This window comes from Diabrotica undecimpunctata, chromosome 1 (assembly GCF_040954645.1).
Source record: "Diabrotica undecimpunctata isolate CICGRU chromosome 1, icDiaUnde3, whole genome shotgun sequence".
Taxonomy (NCBI): domain Eukaryota; kingdom Metazoa; phylum Arthropoda; class Insecta; order Coleoptera; family Chrysomelidae; genus Diabrotica; species Diabrotica undecimpunctata.
The window spans coordinates 112605962-112625774 of NC_092803.1; the positions used below are offsets into that span (position 1 = coordinate 112605962).

Sequence of the window (19813 nt, forward strand, 5' to 3'; positions counted from 1 at the left end):
GCAGAGAATTGGGTAATAAATAAACGAAACAGGTCCAAAATCACAGCAACTGAAATGGAGTTCATGAGAAGAAGCTGCAGACTGACAAAAATGGATCGCATCAGAAATGAGGAGATAAAACGAAGAATGGCAGTTGAACAAGATATACTCAGCTACATCGAAGAAAAACGTTTAATTTGGTATGGACATGTGAGAAGAACAGATCATACAAGGTGGATAGGAAAGATTTCGGATTAGAGTCCAATAGGAAGGAGGAAAAGAGGTAGACCCCGAAGATCATGGAGGGGTGAAGTGGACGAGGCCATGGAAAGACGAGACCTTAGAGATGGAGAATGGCAGAACAGAAAGGACTGGAGACGTTGGCTGAAAGAATGAAGGCGGCGACAGCTGTAAAAATCCTAATATAGATAGATAGAGAACGACTCCAACCTAGTAATAAATACTATACAGTTCAACATTCGATCACTTCACACTTAGTGAGAGAGCTACAATGGGATGGTAAAAAATATAGCAGCAAGTCAGAATACTAGCCGATTCTTAGTCTATCAGAGGTGAACCGAAAATTATTTGTTATTGAAAACGATCTTTGGAAAGTAAGGTGACATTTTATACCATATAGGTTAGGGGCACTATGTAAAATTCCTTAGTGAGAAACGGATAGGTGACTAGTTTTTGAGTTGGTGTTTAGCATACCACTATCTCTAGTATGACCGGACATTTATGTTTGGTAGCTGTATCTATTCTTTTTTTAGATGATTATCTAAATATCTATTCTTATCTAATAGGGACTTAGTGCCTTACTCGAATATTAGAATGTAGGAAAAGTATGCTTAGTTTCTTTTAGCATCTTACGCGTCACGATTCATACCAGTGAGTGACCGTTTACCTAGTTATGAAACTTATCTCTCATGGTACTACTCATCCATTGGTCGACACGATTTACTTGTGAACTTAAAATTAAAATCGCAAATTTGCTTGGAATTTTATACAACTACATTTGAAACATTTCTGACTCGGATATGATTCGAACCAAGTAGGTACGCACCAAACTACTCACAAATGGCTATCGAACCAAATGGTAAGGAATGAAAAATATTTAAGACTAAGGAACAGGTATCTAGATCAACTTTACCAAGCTGCTGAAAATAAGAAAAAGAATTAAAATAGTTACATTAGACATTGTCAGTATAACATGGAAAGAACGTAAATCTAAGTCTCACCAAACCAATGGAAACTAAAAATAATGCTGTATTTTTACTTAAAGGAACTAAATCATCTTATCAGCATGATGACAAATGTATAGTCATAACCAAATGCATATAAAATGTATAAAAACTGCATAAAATTTAATTATCTCTTTTCTCACCTCTTCCAGTTGAAGACATTTGGCCCATTCGTGAAGTGTAATTCTGTGGTTGTTATCAGCATCACATGAATTTAAGAAAGGACTGATACAGTGTTCCAACGCCATCAATGGTGCACGAATTGGGAACAGCTCGTGACGGGAAACAGATCTAAAACATTTGAAAAAAGTAAATTAATTCCATATATTTAACTGTCAGTTGACAATGAAGCACCAGCGATTTTTCCTTGATCTTTTCGTATTTTGGTAGCTATAAAATTAGTTTTTCTGTCCATCATATTTTTTAGATATTAAACTTATTTTTCATAGTTCAAAATGGCTTTTCCATAATTTTTTGCACGTTTTTTACAAGACATAAAAGACTATCTTTTAAAAAGGATTAATTTAAATAATACTATAAGGAAACTAAACAGTTAAAATGATACTAACCTGTCTGGTGGATTTCCATCTAAATCACAGAATTTCCAGACAGCAGCATTTGTCCAACGGCGAGTCATGTTTGATTCAGCTTCACGTTCCATGTTCAAGTAATGGGGTGTAAGTTCTTGACGGTCAGCCAAATCCCTCATGATGTTGAAAAGCCAATCACGCATTCTGCGTGGAAAGTCAGCCATTTCTTCTTGGGTACAATGCTAAAAATTAACGATATTTAAAAAATTGACATACTGTGTTCAAAAATGATTGAATTGTGAATATGAAAGAGGCATAATGAGGCTTCCAAACGAATAATAAAAAGGTAACAATAAAAGGATTTAAGTAAATAGAAAGAACGGATTTATTTTATTATTGTTATGTAACAAGTTTTGAATCAGACCATAAAAAAAGGGCTTTCAATAATAGAAAAACATATTTTACGTACGCACTTCATCTTCTAAACCGTAATCATTCTTTGAATGACCAATTTCAAATACTTCACATTAAAAATAAAGACCTTAAGCTATCTTTATGGGAATCTATGAAATTTAACAAATTTAAAAGTACAGATATAATTCTGAATGTCCAACTTTAGACAAACAGTTCTCCGCTCCGTAACTTATTCAGTTGAAGACTATAAAGTGTAAAGGCATACCAAAAATAGATCACTTAAGAAAGGCACTCTGTGATAATAAATTATAAAACATTTTGTGAAAGTGTTGAAAGTGTGAAAAAGAAAAGTTTTCACTGTTTTATTGTTAGAAAAAAATATGTGTTTACTAGATTATTTATTATACAAACATACTCACAGGCATTTCCCTACATTGTCCGTAATATTCAATGTGTACATGTTTATATTGGGGTCCTTTGCATTCCTTGTCTCCTTTAGCACACAAGCATCTTTGTTGGTAGATAGCGCAATCTGAAGACCACGTTTCGTTGTAGTTGGAGCATACTTTACGACGAGATTCACTTTCTTCGGGACAAGTTGGAATACAAACACATTCAGGTTCTCTCAATTCATTGACTTGACAGATTCTTCCGGCTCCACAACGGACCTGCATACATGGATCTGGAATTGATGATTTACTTATTTACTTTAAACAAAATTATCTTAAAAAAGATTTTTTTTATTAGTCTACATGTTTTAAGTAGAGGGAATAGTTAATTATTGACCAATCAACGAATTCTGAAACTATTTTCTTTTATTCTGACTTTTATTTTCAAATCGTGAGATCCAATTTAATTTTTCTTGGAAGTAAGGTCCACAATCGTTTGCAAATATGTAATTAAATACATAATAAAATTAATACAAATAATAAAACGCAATAATAAAATAATTCGGTTGACAATATTTTCAATATCTGAAAAATTATCCAAATGTTTAATGTCTTCAAGTGGTTCATTATTAATATCTGGTAGAATCTGTTGGGAAGCACCAATTTCTTCATATAATTTAAGGAAAGTTGGCGGAATAAACTGTATGAACTGGGAAATATTTTCAACTTTTTTCTGTTTAGTGGAATAATTTCACTATATTTTGATTTCAATTCTCTGGAAAATAAAATTGACTTCCTCAAACGTTTCTGTCCAATATTAACTGCTTTATATTCTTCATTAGATGTTTGATATACATTATGTTAGGTTGTTCAGATGAAAACTTAACGCTTGATATATTGGAAAAGTTAACTTTTTTTGTCCTCTGTATATTTTTATATTTTCTATTTTTAGTAATTTAACTTTGTAGCACTTTAAAAGAAAAAAAATTAGGTTTCAATACAACCACCTCAAAGCAGTTTTTTCTTCACAGCTTCATAGCAATCGTCTGGAGTGTACACTTGTTTTAATCGATAACGCTTATACTTTTCAATAATTACTACGAAATCATGGTCACATGGTAATTTCGTATGTCCTACTACCAAGTATTTGAGCTCATTAGAAGGAAAAATGCCTTTTGTAGTAAACTGTCGTCATAAACAAATTAAACACCAGTTTTTTTGGCAGCTGCAGTTAACTGTATACACTATAAGTTTATCAGCAGTGGGTCTATTAGTTTTAAAATGTTTACATAAAATGCTGGCATTTTTATCGCTACCTCGTTTGACAATATTTTCGGTCCACATGTACGTGAAGGCATTTCCATTAACACGGTCATGGATGCTGAGGTTATAAATCCATGCATTTCTTAAATAGAACGCTGCTCCCACTGTTAAATTTGGCACTGGCATAGCGTGATGGAGGTCAAAGCTTATAACCATTGAATTTCCCGTAGTGTTAGCCTCTTCTGTGTCCTGTTTCATTAGATCCTGCAAGGGCTGGGCACGTCTTTGATGTAACTCCAAATTAGTGTTCAATGTATTTGCAATTACTTTGTCAGCTTTATTACCATTTTTCATATTCATTGAATCGCACACTTTAGAGGTATCGCTTTTAGGTAACTTAAAGCCTAACTTAATAAAGGTAACTGATATTTATCTTGGGTTACTGTCATAAAATTATTTTGGCGGCACTAGTCATAATAATAATAATAATAATGTCATAAACTGAAAATTTAAAGATCTGAATCTAGGTAGACTTTTGTTGCGTTCTTTTGCCTGCTAGAATGACTTGTTTATTATGGTTTTAAACTAATATGCACTAATATTCTCACTGTGTTCTTCTGGTATCTTCTTCTTGTTATTGTTATTCCTACCTCTTTCATCTGACTTTGGAGTAGACGTACCTCCTTTTTTTGGTCAACCAGTCTTTTAATACTATCGGAGTATACGGCCCAGAAAATAACAAGCCTCAAACAACAAGGGAAGCATTTTATTACCAATTACAACAAATAGTAGATCAAGTCAGAGGGAAGATGATAATATTGGGGGATTTTAACGCTCGAATAGGCAATCAAGTAATACCCGGAATCAAGCAAAAACATAACGAAGATGTCAAAAACGAGATTGGAGAACTGATGATAAACTTCTGCACGAATAAGGAACTAAGAATAAACAACACATTTTTTGACCACAAAGACCAACAGAAATATGCATTTATTAACACCCGTGGACAACGATCTATGATAGATTATATTATAACCAACAGTGATATACATCCTTCAAAACAATCGACGTAAGATGACTCAACTCAGCAGATGTAAGTGGCGACCATAGCCAAGTATTATGTAAAATAAAAATCATCCTGAAATACTTCCCACCCAAGAGAGCGGCGCCAACACAAACAAAAGTCGAAGGACTAAATACGGAATCAACGGAATACTTATACAGGAAACGAATATCAGAGAAGATCGCTGGGAATGAAATATTGGAAAACGATAACATCGTTTGGGAAAGTTGGGAAAAACTCAAAAATAACATAATTAACGCAGCAAGAGAATCACTTGGAAAGAGGAAAGTAACGCACACTAACATATCAAAAATGAAAACACCATGGTTTAGAGAGGAAGTGAAGACAAAATGTGAAGAAAAGAAGAAAGCCTTTTTACAATAAAGAACACAACAAACAACAGGCATACAACCACTATAAACGATAAACCAATGTTCCACTGCCTGCTATCGCTTGGCTCCTTTTGTTGCAATATAAAATAATGGTGACACAATGGTACTTCCTATAGCGGCGCCGTCTATGAGAGAATAGCTGAACTTTTCTGTTTGGGGTATGTATGGTCTTACATTGTGCGATTTCAACCTTAATTCATTTTTGACGAAATTGTGGCTTGTCCCCTTCTGGTCCCAAGGTCTTGAATTATCAATTGCCCTTTTTTTCTAGTGTATAAATCATTCTACGTAGCTTTTGTGATCCGTACATTATTAAGTTAGGTGTGATACATACGATCTCGCACGCTTTCTTCTTCTTGATCTCTTGATATCTTTTATGAGTTTCTTTTCTATTGTTTGTATTTTTTTTCTGAAGATTGCTTGTTTGATTCTTCTTATGCTATTATTTTATTGTTTTCTTCCTAGTTTAATTTTTCTTTTGAGTTTTTCTCAGTTTTCGCAATATTTACTAAGATTACAAAATTTTTGTTCTTCACAGGTATAAGTATGCTCCTATCCTTCGTTATTTCTATCATACCTCTGGCGAAGGTTCTTGAACCAGGATGTTTTTTGTCGTCCAGGACTACACATTGCTTCTATTTTCTCTTGAATTATCACATGCAGTAGTTCATATTTAAGATTTGTCATCACGTGAGAGAAGGACTCCAATTGTCTTCTTCTTATGATATTCAGAACCTCTCTTTCTTTGTGTAGACGTTGTAAAACTGATTGATTCGTTATTCTTTCCATTATGTAGATCATTAACATTCTGCGTTAAGGTCTATCTTGAAAGCTCAATTATTTTATATATAGTTTCAGCGAGAGTCCAAGCTTCTATTTAATAAAATAGAGTGCTCAAGACCTAACCGTGACATAGACGTATTCTTAAGCGAATTCTTAACGCTCTGTTGTTAATACATTTTACCTCTTCCTAAAATGTTCTGACTCGCTCTATCCTGCTGAAAGTTAAGTTTGATTTTTGATTTTGCTGCTGATTATACATTTGGTTTTTTTTTGTATTTACTTTCAAACCTATTTGTTTACTATGATCTGTTACATCTTATAAAAGCAAATTTGAATCATCTTTATCTGTAACTATGTCATATTATTTTATAATTTATTTTCCAATTTTTCTTGTTATTTTGAAAAATATAAAATATTTTTATATATAATAAGGTATATATTTCACAGAAAAGGAAAAAAATAAAAGACATAATGACAATTATATGACCAACATTGGATCTAGATATTTTTTAAATGGGATAAACTGCAATTAATTATACTGAAAGTAACATTTTATTATTTTGTTTTGACGTTTCGATTTCCAATCTGAAAATCGTTTTCAAAATATTTTTTAATTTCAGAATTTTTTAAAACTATTTCCGGATTGGAAATCGAAATATAAAGTTTCCCTACAACTAATTGTGGTTCAATCTCATCTAAAAAATATCTTACATCTGTTAAATATGCCACCAGAAAACAGTTTCAGAATCTTTTCAAAATTGGATGCGGGAAATGGTTGTGTAGCTATGTGGAATATTCAATTTACCGATTTAAAAATGAGTAGATACTATTTTATTGGGATTAGGCCACAATTAAAGATTAAAATAAGTTCATTGACGTTTCAATTTCCACTTCGGAAATCGTTCTATTTATTAAATAGTATCTACTTTAAAATGCCACAAGAAAATAGCTTCAGAACAATATTAAAAATGAGATTACCAAACCAAATAGGATGACAAATTTGAATTGTTAGGGGATTGAAAATCACATACCCACTAATGGAACCCGGTTGTCGATATCATCATCACCTGGTGGAGCTATTGGAAATGCTTCTTCAGATTGTAAATCATTTTTAGAATCAAAAGATTCAATGTGTATTGGCTTCCTTCTGGTCTTTTTGCGTTTTACCTAAGGAATAAATAACATTATGTCTAGTATTAAATTAAGTGATTAAAAAAAACTTACTACTTTCTCAGCAGCAACGTCAGTGACTAGAAAGACGACGAGAAAAATTAAACCTAAGTGGCACAGCTTCATTTTATCTGCTGAATTTTAATCTGGAACAAAATAAATAAATATTTAAACTAATATCTCCAACAGGTGTTTTGAGGTTTCACCTCTCATCAGGCAGACTTGTAGTAGCTCGTAATATAATGAAATGTGGTTTATTTATATAACCATTATAGTAACATAAAATGCCGGTGTGCGCTAGTAGCGACCTGTATATAAAGCATCAAGAAGTCAGGAGACTTCTATGCAATGGCGAATTAGGAGAACTACAAATCCAAACTTACTGGAAGCTATTGGACGATGTTAACAATAAGCTTTTATACCGAAAATACAAAAACGATTTTTGTATTTTAAGGACGATTTCCGACGTCAAAATAAACTTATTTTAAAATAAAATTGTGGCTTATTCCCAATAAAAATAGTAAATTACAATAAGATGCCACAAGAAAATGGCTTTAGAACACTAGCAAATATAGTAGAACCAAGGGTTTTAAAAATATCAAAACGGGGATGTTGCATAGTTCACTAAAGGTAAAGAAGTTGGTCTAGGTGATAAAAGATCGAATTAATTTGAAAGATAACGGCAAATTTAATATATATATATATATATATATATATATATATATATATATATATATATATATATATATATATATTAGACCTAGAGCTAAGATTAATACTATTACAAAAATTAATATTAAACTCAATAGTCTTTTGTAGTGATCACCATCACCAGTAGTGCATTGATTGAATCAGTGTGGTAGTGTCTAGGGGCTCGGGAGACTGAGACCTCGGAAGATCTGAAGAACACATCAGAGTGTAATCATTTTTGTAATAGTATTAAATATATATATATATATATATATATATATATATATATATATATATATATATATATATAAACTAAGGTACACTCGAAGAGTGGTGGGTTTTTCGGTCAAAGTGGAGAAATAAAAGACAAAGACGATGGCTACTTCATCTATTTATTGAAGACGTTTCGCTTACTATTAATCTTTAATAACTTATAATGTTACCTAAAGTTAAAATTAAAATATAATTTTTAAATAAATTTGTTGGAAGTGCAATCTAATGATCTTTCTAGTTCTTTACACTTTAAAATAAACCTTAATGTTTTTTACTAAGTTTTTATAAAATTTTTTTTATATATACATGTATTTTTATCACATGTTCTTTTGCTGTGCTAATTTTGTCAAATTGCAAACTTTACCTAGTTTCAATTAATTGTTATATACAACGTTAACTCTGAATGTCCAGCTTTGTAAGCTTTTTCATATTTTTTACATCACTGACTGCTACATGTCTTTGTAAGGTAACACACTTTGGTTATAACTTCTCTATGGATGTTTGGTTTCATATTGTTCTTTTTAGATGAACTGATGATGCTTTCTGAGCAGAAAGCGAAACGTCTTCAATAAATAGATGAAGTAGCCATCGTCTTTGTCTTTTATTTCTCCACTTTGACCGAAAAACCCACCACTCTTCGAGTGTACCTTAGTTTATATTGGATTGACGGTCGTACTCCTTTTCTCTATATATATATATATATATATTTTTATACTTTTATACCATCATTAACACCTAAATTAATAGAAACACTAAAGGTTATTGACAATATAAAAATAGCAACAAAGAACATCAAAACTATTTCATCTTTATATTCTAAAACTAAATATCCTATAGACAAATTTGAAAAAACGAATTTAGTATACAGCATTAGTTGTACTCAGTGTGAGGCTGAATATGTTGGTGAGACCGGAAGAAATCTTTCAAATCGCATTATTTCTCACAAAAGTGATTGCAGAATTAAAAAACCATCTTGTGCTTTGGCAGAACATGTAATCGATAAAGACCATATTATGGATTTTGATAACATTAAAATTTTATGTAGTGAAAGAAATTTTACTTTTGGCAATATAATTGTCAAAAATAAAAATTTTATGTTGGCATTTATGACATTGAGGCTATTTGTAATTGGTTGCTATTTGAACTTATTTATAAATTCAATTATTTTTATATTAAAAAAATGTTTTCAAAATTATAAAAATTTTCGGAGAAACATTTATTAGATTAAAACATTTTTGTATTAAATATTTTGAAGATGTAAGCAGTGATTTTTACTTACCAAACTAATTTTTATTTGGTAAGTTAACAAAAATTGTTTTTTCTTTTTAGTTCAACCTTGTAAGTATTTTGTCTTTTTTACCTCTTGATAATAATTGTAAACACAATTGAAAGCTCGAGAAAAAAATAGTTAACCAATAGCCCTATTATTGACTCCAACCCATCCAAAACAGTTATATATTTATATATTTATATATATATATATATATATATATATATATATATATATATATATATTTATATATATATATATATATATATATATATATATATATATGTATATATTTATATAAAATTGATATACGAAGCTATTTTGAAAAATGGAAGTCATGTAAATATGCCTTATATTCGGATGGAATCAGAATTGGCCTCAATTTTTATTTTTGGTATACCTATGGCAATTATTATTATTGCGTTTCTTATACAATTACTGCCAAAATAAAACTAAATCGCCAAAATAGAAAGTGTTTATAGTAGAACATTATTTATGTTCATACTAAAATAGACGGGATAATGGCTAAGATTTAAAACAAGTCTCAGAACATAGTGATAAATATTTAACAAATCGGTAGCCAGTAGAAATGTAATAGCCATTATTGAGAAATTTGATCGTGTTAGTGTGTTGTGTCAATGTTTTACTATCAATGTCATTGAAAAAGAAGCCTACGAAGGCTTAGAGAGGCTTAAAAATTAAATATCATTTAAACATTTACACGTGTCGACTATTCAAAGCTGTTGCTCATTATTATTACCGCATTTAAACTGATTTAAAACTACTAAATGTTGCAGACAAACGTGCAACACAAGTTTATTTTGAATAACTGTCGGGACTAGTGTACGATTATTATGATTTCTTGAAAACGTTTTTTACTGAATTTCATATTTGCCTTAACGATGCCATTGTAAAGAAATCATATCATAGGGAACTAGTTACTATTTGGTAACCATATTATTACCTCTGAAATCTGCAGGTACACAGCCATATAGCCTTAGGCATCTTATTTGACGAAAGTTTTTAAAAGAAGAGCATTTTCGTGGAACAAATTTAAAGCACCCTTCTCACTAACATGATCTGATACGATTCATGCACTACAGAACATAGTAATTTAAGTCAGAATCTCTCTCTTCAGTCGTGACCCCCCGGAGGGAGCGTAGTGGTCATCGTCATGTCGTGTATTGTCCATCTTCAAATGTCTCTGGTCATTTTTTTTTAACTCATGCATAGGCCTTTTGCAAATTTCTGTAATTAATCCATTTTTTTTAACCATCTTATTGGGAATATTCCTCGTGATCTTCGGCCTTCTGCCTTTTCTTGGATAGTAAGTTTTTCCATGTTTTCTGTGTCTGCTCTCATAACATGCTCAAAGTATTTTAATTGTTGGAGGTGGACTGTGCTGGAAAGCCGTTTGCTGACCTTTAGTTCATTTAAAATTGAATTACTCGTCGGGTGATCCACGGAATTCGTAACATTCTTCTCCAACGGAACATTTCAGTGTCGTCTATTTTTCGTGTTTCCGCTTGTCGTAGGATCCAAGATTCCGATCGGTATGTCAGTATTGAGAATATTAAGTTAATTAGGTTAGTGAAATTTGAGAGTCTTTCCATATTTTGGTCATCTTTCCTATGACGACTTTTGCTAGATCACATCTACGTTTTATTTCTCCTATGGTGACCCTATGTTTGTGATCAATAATGAAATCACAACCTCAAACTAGTTAATCGTGGTTATGTGTGGATTATTTTTATGGAGTCATCCACTATCATGATGTTTGACTTTGATTTGTTTAACCACAGACTAAATATTTGACTTTCGTTTTCAAGTCGTATGAGATCAGTTAACTCTTCTTGGCTATTTGCAAGTGGAGATGTGTCTTCTGCAAAACGTAGGTTGTTTATTTTTGGGCCGTTTATTGAGATACCCTTTTCCATTCTTCCAACACTCTTCTCGTAATATGCTTCCCATATATATTAAATAATTGTGGAGACAGTATATATCCTTGTATCACACCTTGTTCTAGATGGAATGACAAGTTAGGTTTTAGTGCTTGACAAGTTAGAATATCCACCTGCAAATATTGTCGAACTGAGACAGAATATAATAACCTATTTTCAATACGTCATACATATCTTAACCTTTATTTATGTGTGTGACCTAATATACATATAAATAATTTAAATATGTCCCGTATAAGTTTTTATGGGGGAGAGCGTCTGATAATGGTTGGCGTAAATAAAACCTATTTTTGATATTGTTAATATGTTGAATACAGCCTAAATTCAACGAAGTATTATATTTATTTATTTATATTTATAAAAATATACTATTCATAAAAAATATTAAAATAGAATTAGCATACCTCATATACTTTTGCTTTTAAACACGACTTTATAAGATTTTATCTTTGCATATCCTGTCATAATATCAGCGTATATTATGAGGATGGTATGTACTGATAGACTCTTCCGGTATTTTTTGTACAGGGTCACATTTATTTCTACTTTTTGACCTAAAAATATTTTGATATATATTTAAAATACTCAGAGACCTCAAGGAACTCATGATAAGAATAATGTTAAATAAAGAAAAAAACAGGTAAGATAGTGCACATAATCTTCTAAAATCATGTAGATAGCTTCCATAGGTTTTACAGTACCTAGTTCTTCTTCTTAGGGTGTCTGTCCGTTCCGAACCTTGGCGATCATTCTGGCTATGATGACTTTGTTGGTTGCTATACGGAATAGCTCTGTTGAGGTCTTTCTATACCATGCTCTCAGGTTAGAAGCCAGGATAATCTTCTTCGTCCTGGGGCCCTTTTTCCTTTAATTTTACCTTGCAAAATGCATTGGAGTAGCTCGTATCTGCCTTGATTTCTTATTATATGTCCCAAGTACTGCAGCTTACAGTCCTTCACGATGTTGACCAAATCCGCGGTTGTGTTCATCCTCCGCAGTACTTCTTCATTGGTGATTTTGTCTGTCCATGGTATCTTGGGCTCATAGTCAAGAATGCACTTTTTGCCTTTCCGATGCAACATTTAATCTCTTGAGTATTGTCCCAATACTCATTGATTATAGTTCGCAAGTAGTTGTACTGTGAGATACGTTCAATTTTCATTTGGTTCACATACAGATTTGCTCCAGTTATGTTTTCCTTGCTGATGATTATTAGCTTAGTTTTGCTGGTGTTTATATACAGTCTATATGTTTTACTTGTTTCCGTTATTTTTTCATTTAGTTTTGCAATCCTTCTATGGTATTGGAAAACACTATTGTATCATCTGCATACTGCAAGTTATTGAGCTTGACTCTATTGAGTCTGACTTCAATAGTGGGCACTTGTGTTGTTCTAAGGTCAAGGAAAAGTTTCTCCAAATATAGAGTAGTTGCTGTATGTGTTCTATCTGTCCTATATTGTTGGCAAATTTGACAATATAAAATACTCAAAACTTTTATTTATATATATATATATATATATATATATATATATATATATATATATATATATATATATATATATATATATATATCCAATCAATTGTCATCTACAGTGGCTCCACTCAATTTTTTCTGGATTCCTCCTATTTAGGTCTAAGATGACAATAAAATGATATTTTAGTTTGTTGTACAACTTTCATAACAAATAAGTCACGTTTGGACTTTTGGAGAATCGCTGAACTTTTGCGTAAAGTCGTCTTATGAGATCGATCTACGTACAAAAATCAGCGTAATTCTAGTTTGGTAAGTCATTTTTTGGGATAGCTTGAGTTTTGTATTATATTTTTTACCGATCAGCAAATTCGCAGCCAATTCTGTAGGATCAACACACGTTCAAAAGAATTAAAATTTAAATTTTTAAAACAATACCATGCAACTTTTTGCATGAAAGGACCGGTGTTTTCGCCTCCAGATAAATATTGTCCTATCTAATAGATAGAATAGACATTTATTCATAAAATAAAATGTTTTTACACGTCAAATTATGTTGCGGTTACTTATCTGTAAGATAAAGGTAAAATTTATTTCGTCAAAGAAATCACACTAATGTTTTATTATCTCTTTTGATTATACAGTTTGTGCAGAAATAAATTAAATTATGTAAGAGAAATTTAATAACGAATAAAAAAAATAATACATGTATATTAATAATTCTTCTGAGGTTTTTCCATATCCCTAAAATATTATATAAGGTTAGCTCAAACATATTCAACTTCTGAAAGTTTAATAATGTCTTCATTTAGCAATTCATCTTTAAAATTGTCTTCATTTTGATCTCTCGCTAGGTTATAAAATGTTGCTGTTTTAATATGGAATTCGTTATAGAAATTTTCTTCATGGATTGTTTTTGTACTCCTTAAACATGGCTCTACTCTATAGTCAGAATCTCCAAGTAACAACCCATTTCGATTCCACAATAATACAGAATTATTTATACCTATATATTTTTCATGTTGGAATCCTATACTGCTGTTATTTAATCAATAGCCCCAGTATCTCTTGGTTAATTAACTCATTTTGTTTTAAATTATACTTCTATACACGCGTTCGACGTTGGAAATTTGTACGGGAGTGAATCGGCAAAATCATTACATATGTAAGATATATGTAAGAGAGAGACAGCAGATATATTTTCTCTCTCTTTCTCTTCCGAGAATATATGACCGAGAACTGTCAATTTTGAAATACATTACTCTTATGGCAAATTGTTTGCTTGTTTTGTTCATACGCTGGTATATGTGAGTTCGAATCCCAATACGAATTTCCTATTTTATTTTTGAAATATTTAAAAACCCCATATGTACGTTAATCTTATTAAATATATGTAATATACGAAAAATGCGAAATTTTAAAATAAAATAAAAATTTAGAACATAATCCGAGTTGTTGGTTTTTTATTTTTATCTTCCACAAACATTTTTTGAAGTTATACTACTATACGCGCGTTCGACGTTGGAAATTTGTACGGGAGTGAATCAGCAAAATCATTATATATGTAATATACAGGTAAGAGAGAGACAAAAGATATATTTTTTCTCTCTTTCTCTCTCAAGAATAAAAATGTTCCTTTTGTAAATATATTTAATATTTATTAATATTATTATTATTTTTTTATTAATATTATTATCATGGTAAATTAAACATATGCGTAAGTAAGTTATGTATATTTTAATTTTTAAATACTTATGAATATTGCATTTTAATTTGTATTGTATTATTATATTAAATTATGTTGTAGTATATTATATTGCATTTTTATATTAATAACAAAATAAACAATGAATTTTACTACAGAGTATGTGTAAAAATTTTTTTTTGCACTCAACTCCTTTCATACATATATGAAAATAAAAATATACATTTTCATCAAAATATTGATTTAATCCTTCATTTACTATACTCCTATTACAGGTCAAATGTTGTTTATATACAGCAAACGATGTACCATACACCTATATACCTAATTCCGTTTCTCTTTCTGCTCTCTCTTACCTATAGCATTACATATGTAATGATTGTGCAGATTAACTTCCATTTGTAACGGCAAACGCGGGTATAGAAGTATAACTTCTACCGGTAGTCTCACTGGACTGACACACCCGGTTTTTTTTTAATTATCGAGATTATGAAAACATTGAATGTCTAAATTAAGTGAAGAAATGGAGGTAGAATACCTACTTTTATAATCTTTTATTAACAACAATTTACAATATATTCTCAGAATGTAGATCACTGTCGGTTTACTTAATCCAAACCTCTTAAAAAAGTATTTATCATTACAAAAGTTAAAATGGTCAATTAAATTTTCTAATACCGCATCCATGTATCTCACCCACAATAAACAACAATAAAAAAGTTATATGTTTGATTTCGCAATAACTTACAACATAACAAACTACAATAAACACAATTTATCTTCCAGATAACTTCTTATTCGGTACTTTATTTGGCAAATAAATATTTTACATTTTATCTGTCAGATAATTTTATTGATGTCAGTTAGTAGTTCAGATTTATTTACTAGGTGGCGCTAGGTATTCAAATCTAAATTATTAAGCTTTAAATTATTTTGTTTATTAAATCTTATCTTAAATTTATAGCAACCAATATTTTTGGCAATTTTGCGAAAAAATTAATCGTATTATTAAAAATATTAATATGTAATTAATATTATTAGTATTATTAATTAAACATATCGTTTCAAAAACAAAATATAATTGAAATGTGAGATGTTGGTAGTTCTGATTTCTTTTTCCTATGTGGCTTAGTTACCCTACCGGAAAAATAGTGTGACTTGTGGTCCTAGCCTTTTATATAATTACCGGAATAATACTATTGGACGATGTTAGGACTAAAAAAATAGTAAGTTACTATATTTGCTGGTAAATTATTCAAATTTCTCGGATAATAATATATCGAAGTATATTAACATATATAACATTTTCATATTTTGTTCCTGTACTAGTATTTTATTGTTTTCGCCTTAAATACCCCTATCGGTATTTTCCCCGTATACGCTGAACATCGAGTAATTATAAAACCAAAAAATCAAATAAGCAATCACTGAATAGTTGGACTGAAGAAGTTCGATACCGGTAAGATTAACATTATTTCTGTTCTAACAACTGCTCTCCCAAAAACCTCTGGGATCAGCTACATCGACTGACAAAATTTTATTCTAAGCTAGTAAATTCAAATATGAAGTAGCGGAACACTTCCTAATAGTTGTTTTTATATAATTGAATTTGTATATTATGTGTACCTTTTATATGTTTTAATAAAGTAAGGTTGTTTGGCTAAATGCTTTTATTTATCCTTGTTTATTTATCTATATGCAAATGTAGGTTACCCATATATTTTTATTAAAAGTCAATTCTTTTTAATATTTTCAATTATATTTATATTTCCATACAATTAATAATTGGTGTCATGTAGTTATTATAGCATGATCGGTGCATCTTAATTAATTTAAAAAGCGATTTAATAATTCCAGCGGAGTTTGCTAAATATATCCAAATGGGGCCAATATGTGCTATTAAAAATATTGCATCAAGTTCTATTGATCATTAACTATATTATTGAAATTGATAAACTAGTTGTTAAACTTAATAATAATGGTATATGTATTAAAACTTTTTAAGAAACTAGGGCACTTATTAAAAAAGAATTTTTAAATAGATATACATAGTATAAACTGTAGCAATCGAATTGTTCACATAATATTATCATCGTCTATCATATTCATCTTGTCTTATCACAATAATAGTATCGTCCATTCATCTCTTTTCAATATGTGGCTCCTAATATTTACTTTATACTCATCACATGTTTTTTTAGTTGCCGACTCCTCGTAGAGATAAAGGCAAAGCAATGATAAAAAGTGTAGATGCGCACTAGCCTAGAAAGACTGACGGTTTTACGTATCCTCCGAAACATGGTGATGGCTCGTATAATTTTTACAAATTGGAAATTTTGTTTTCAGTGCCGAAAATTGCACTCGTACGTTCCTTCTTGGTATGCCAGTATCTTAGCCGCTAAGCTGCAGCGACCTACTAGTAGAGATGTTATTGATTTTATTAATTCCATCTTATATACTAAAAAAATTTCATATATTTAATAAACTTATTAGTTTATAATCCACAAGGAATCTAAGTTCCTGTAGTTGGCTGTATACCATATATGACAAAAAATTTTATTAAAAATCCTTTATAAAAGGTATATAATTTAAAAACCCAATCGGGCTATATCACAAAACGTTTTCGGAATCCATATTCCATCATCAGTGTTTAGGTATACATGTATTGAGCCACTAAATATGTGGGTAAAAACTCAGTTACTTTCATCAAGTCCTCGTAGACACATCGTTTCAGGACCAGCAACTTCACGTGGAGTCATACGTCGCCATGTTACCAAATGCACTGGTAACTTTAACATCATATTTACACCATACTATGTAAACTAAATTTAAACTAACAATTTTTAACGGGTTTTTACCCACATATTTAGTGGCTCAATATATTTATACCTAGACACTGATGATGGAATATGCATTCCGAAAACGTTTTGTGATATAGCTCGATTTGGTTTTTAAATTATATAACTTTTATAAAGGATTTTTAATAAAAAATTTTATTAGTTTATATTATAAATAATATTTTTTTCGCTGGTATTGTGCTAACACCATTTAAACTATCGATTTTTCCAAAAAGGTAACAAAACTGATATGATCAATTTTCGACTTATCGACGTGTCATCTCGAAATTGCAAAAATGTTTGAAAAGAGTATAAAAAATAGACTGTTTAATAATCTGAATTTTAATAATATATTAAATCATAAACAATTTGTTTTTATACAAGGAATTATTACTGCAGATGCCATGAATGAATAAATAAATAATGTGAAAAATGGACGGAAAAGTGATTGCTATTTTCCTGGATCTTTCAAAGGCCTTCGACACGTATTATAGGTGTAGCATTGAAAGTTTTTGACAATTTATTGAATGCATAGAAAGCAGATGATAAAAATTAGGAAGGCTTGCAGTGACCCTTTAAATATAAAAATTGGAATACCCTAGGGGGCAGTCTTTGTTCCACTACTTTTTATTACGTGTATAAATTATTTATTGATAAATGAAGTCACTATTTTATATGCAGCTGACACAGTATTAGTTTTTACAGACAACAGATGCCAAAATGTTAAAGCAAATTAAGTGTTTACAAAAAAAAACATTGGCTCGATAATAATACATTAATTTTAAACACAGATAGATTTTTTACGTACCATTTCCATTTAATGGTACGAACGGACCAAATTTTAATTGTTTCAAAATACATGATTCATATATTTTAAACACTGTGAAATATTTAGGTAGGTATTAAAGTTGACAAAAATCTGAAATATGAAATGTCGGACTTATATTCAAGATCTAACCAGTAAAATTAGATGTTAATACATGAATTTTATGCTATCCTCATACATAAAGTATTGTTGACAAATAAATCTCTTTAAGTTTATTGTTAAAATTATCTCATTATTTTCATTTTAGTGTTCACAATTTTACAGCCTACTGCACAGATTTGCAAAGTAAAAATGCTATTTTCCCTCATTAGTCACCATTATAGGAAATGTAACCACAATATTTGTCTGCATATCATATTAATAAATATTACTAGATAAATATTTATGTAATAAACTATTACAATTTTGTTTTAATAAATATAACTGTTTATATATTTCTTAAAAAATATACATACAAAATTTTGATGTTATTTCAAGATAAATACATATTATCTATAGCATATTTTAATTTCGTAAAATTGATATTAAATTACGTAAATAATTAGTGAAAGAAAGTGAAAGAACTTACAGGTAGATAGAGAAAGAAGCAAGAAATAATATTAAGAAATAATAATCACGAAATAATTATAGGCACAGAAGATAAACCGGAGAGATGGAAAGAATACATTCAGACACTTTTTGACAATGATAGACCTTGTTCTCCACCATCCACGGATGATCTAATAAATGAAATGATGATCCTAGAAAGAATACATTTCAAGTGTCAAGAAGACACTTTTTAACGACGATAGATCTTGTGCTCCTCCATCCACAGATCAAAGAAATGAAAAAGGTCCAGAAATAATATCAATGTCTTCTTCTTCCTCTTCAGCTTTTCCCATTATGAGTTCTCGAGACGTTTTCGTCCTCCACAGCACTCTATTTTTCCAGTCATCTTCTCTGAGGTATCTATCTATCATAGCATTTTCTATCTATATTTTCCATATTGTAGCAAGTCTTCCTTTTTTGTAGTAATAAAATAAGAGGCAACTGGTCAATTTTTATAGATTCCTATTGCATTGCGTAAATAACAATCCGAATCCCATCAAAAATATTCTGTATGGTATTAAATTCACATGTACCATGCTCATTTTATCAAAAATAAATATCAATAAACATTTTGAATGGTTATCAAACAAAGATTTCGCAATTGAGGAAAGGACTACGGAAAATGAGATTTACCTAACACCCATGCCAGTAACACTATAGTGGTAAATACAATAGTCAGTATATTTTGTACTATTGATTGCAAATTCGTAAAATAAAGCAAATAAATATTACTGAAATACATCTACTACACCTTGTATAATATATTCATTTTAATAATGTTTAAATATGACCTAATTTTAAAAAAAAAATTATCTTTTGTTTCTCTTCGAAAGAGTAAAATTGATAAATATATCTAATTATGATAACCCCAATGTGTCCGTGACTTATTGTTGGCAAAAATATACTGAGGCCTATTTAGTAAACCAGATATTCTGATTAATTATATAATAACAAAATTTATTA

General features: G+C 30.3%; 1 protein-coding gene across 1 annotated transcript in view; it reads right to left on the reverse strand.

Moving 5' to 3' along the window:
• SPARC (secreted protein, acidic, cysteine-rich) overlaps positions 1-19813 on the reverse strand; it is a 34055-nt gene that overhangs the window by 4247 nt on the left and 9995 nt on the right. Inside the window, exons 2-6 of the mRNA XM_072546960.1 lie at positions 7282-7373; positions 7089-7224; positions 2587-2849; positions 1793-1995; positions 1367-1514 (exon numbers count right to left, since the gene is read on the reverse strand). Of these exons, the coding sequence (XP_072403061.1) occupies positions 1367-1514; positions 1793-1995; positions 2587-2849; positions 7089-7224; positions 7282-7353 (822 nt within the window). The 5' untranslated portion in view covers positions 7354-7373. The remainder of the gene's footprint in view (positions 1-1366; positions 1515-1792; positions 1996-2586; positions 2850-7088; positions 7225-7281; positions 7374-19813) is intronic.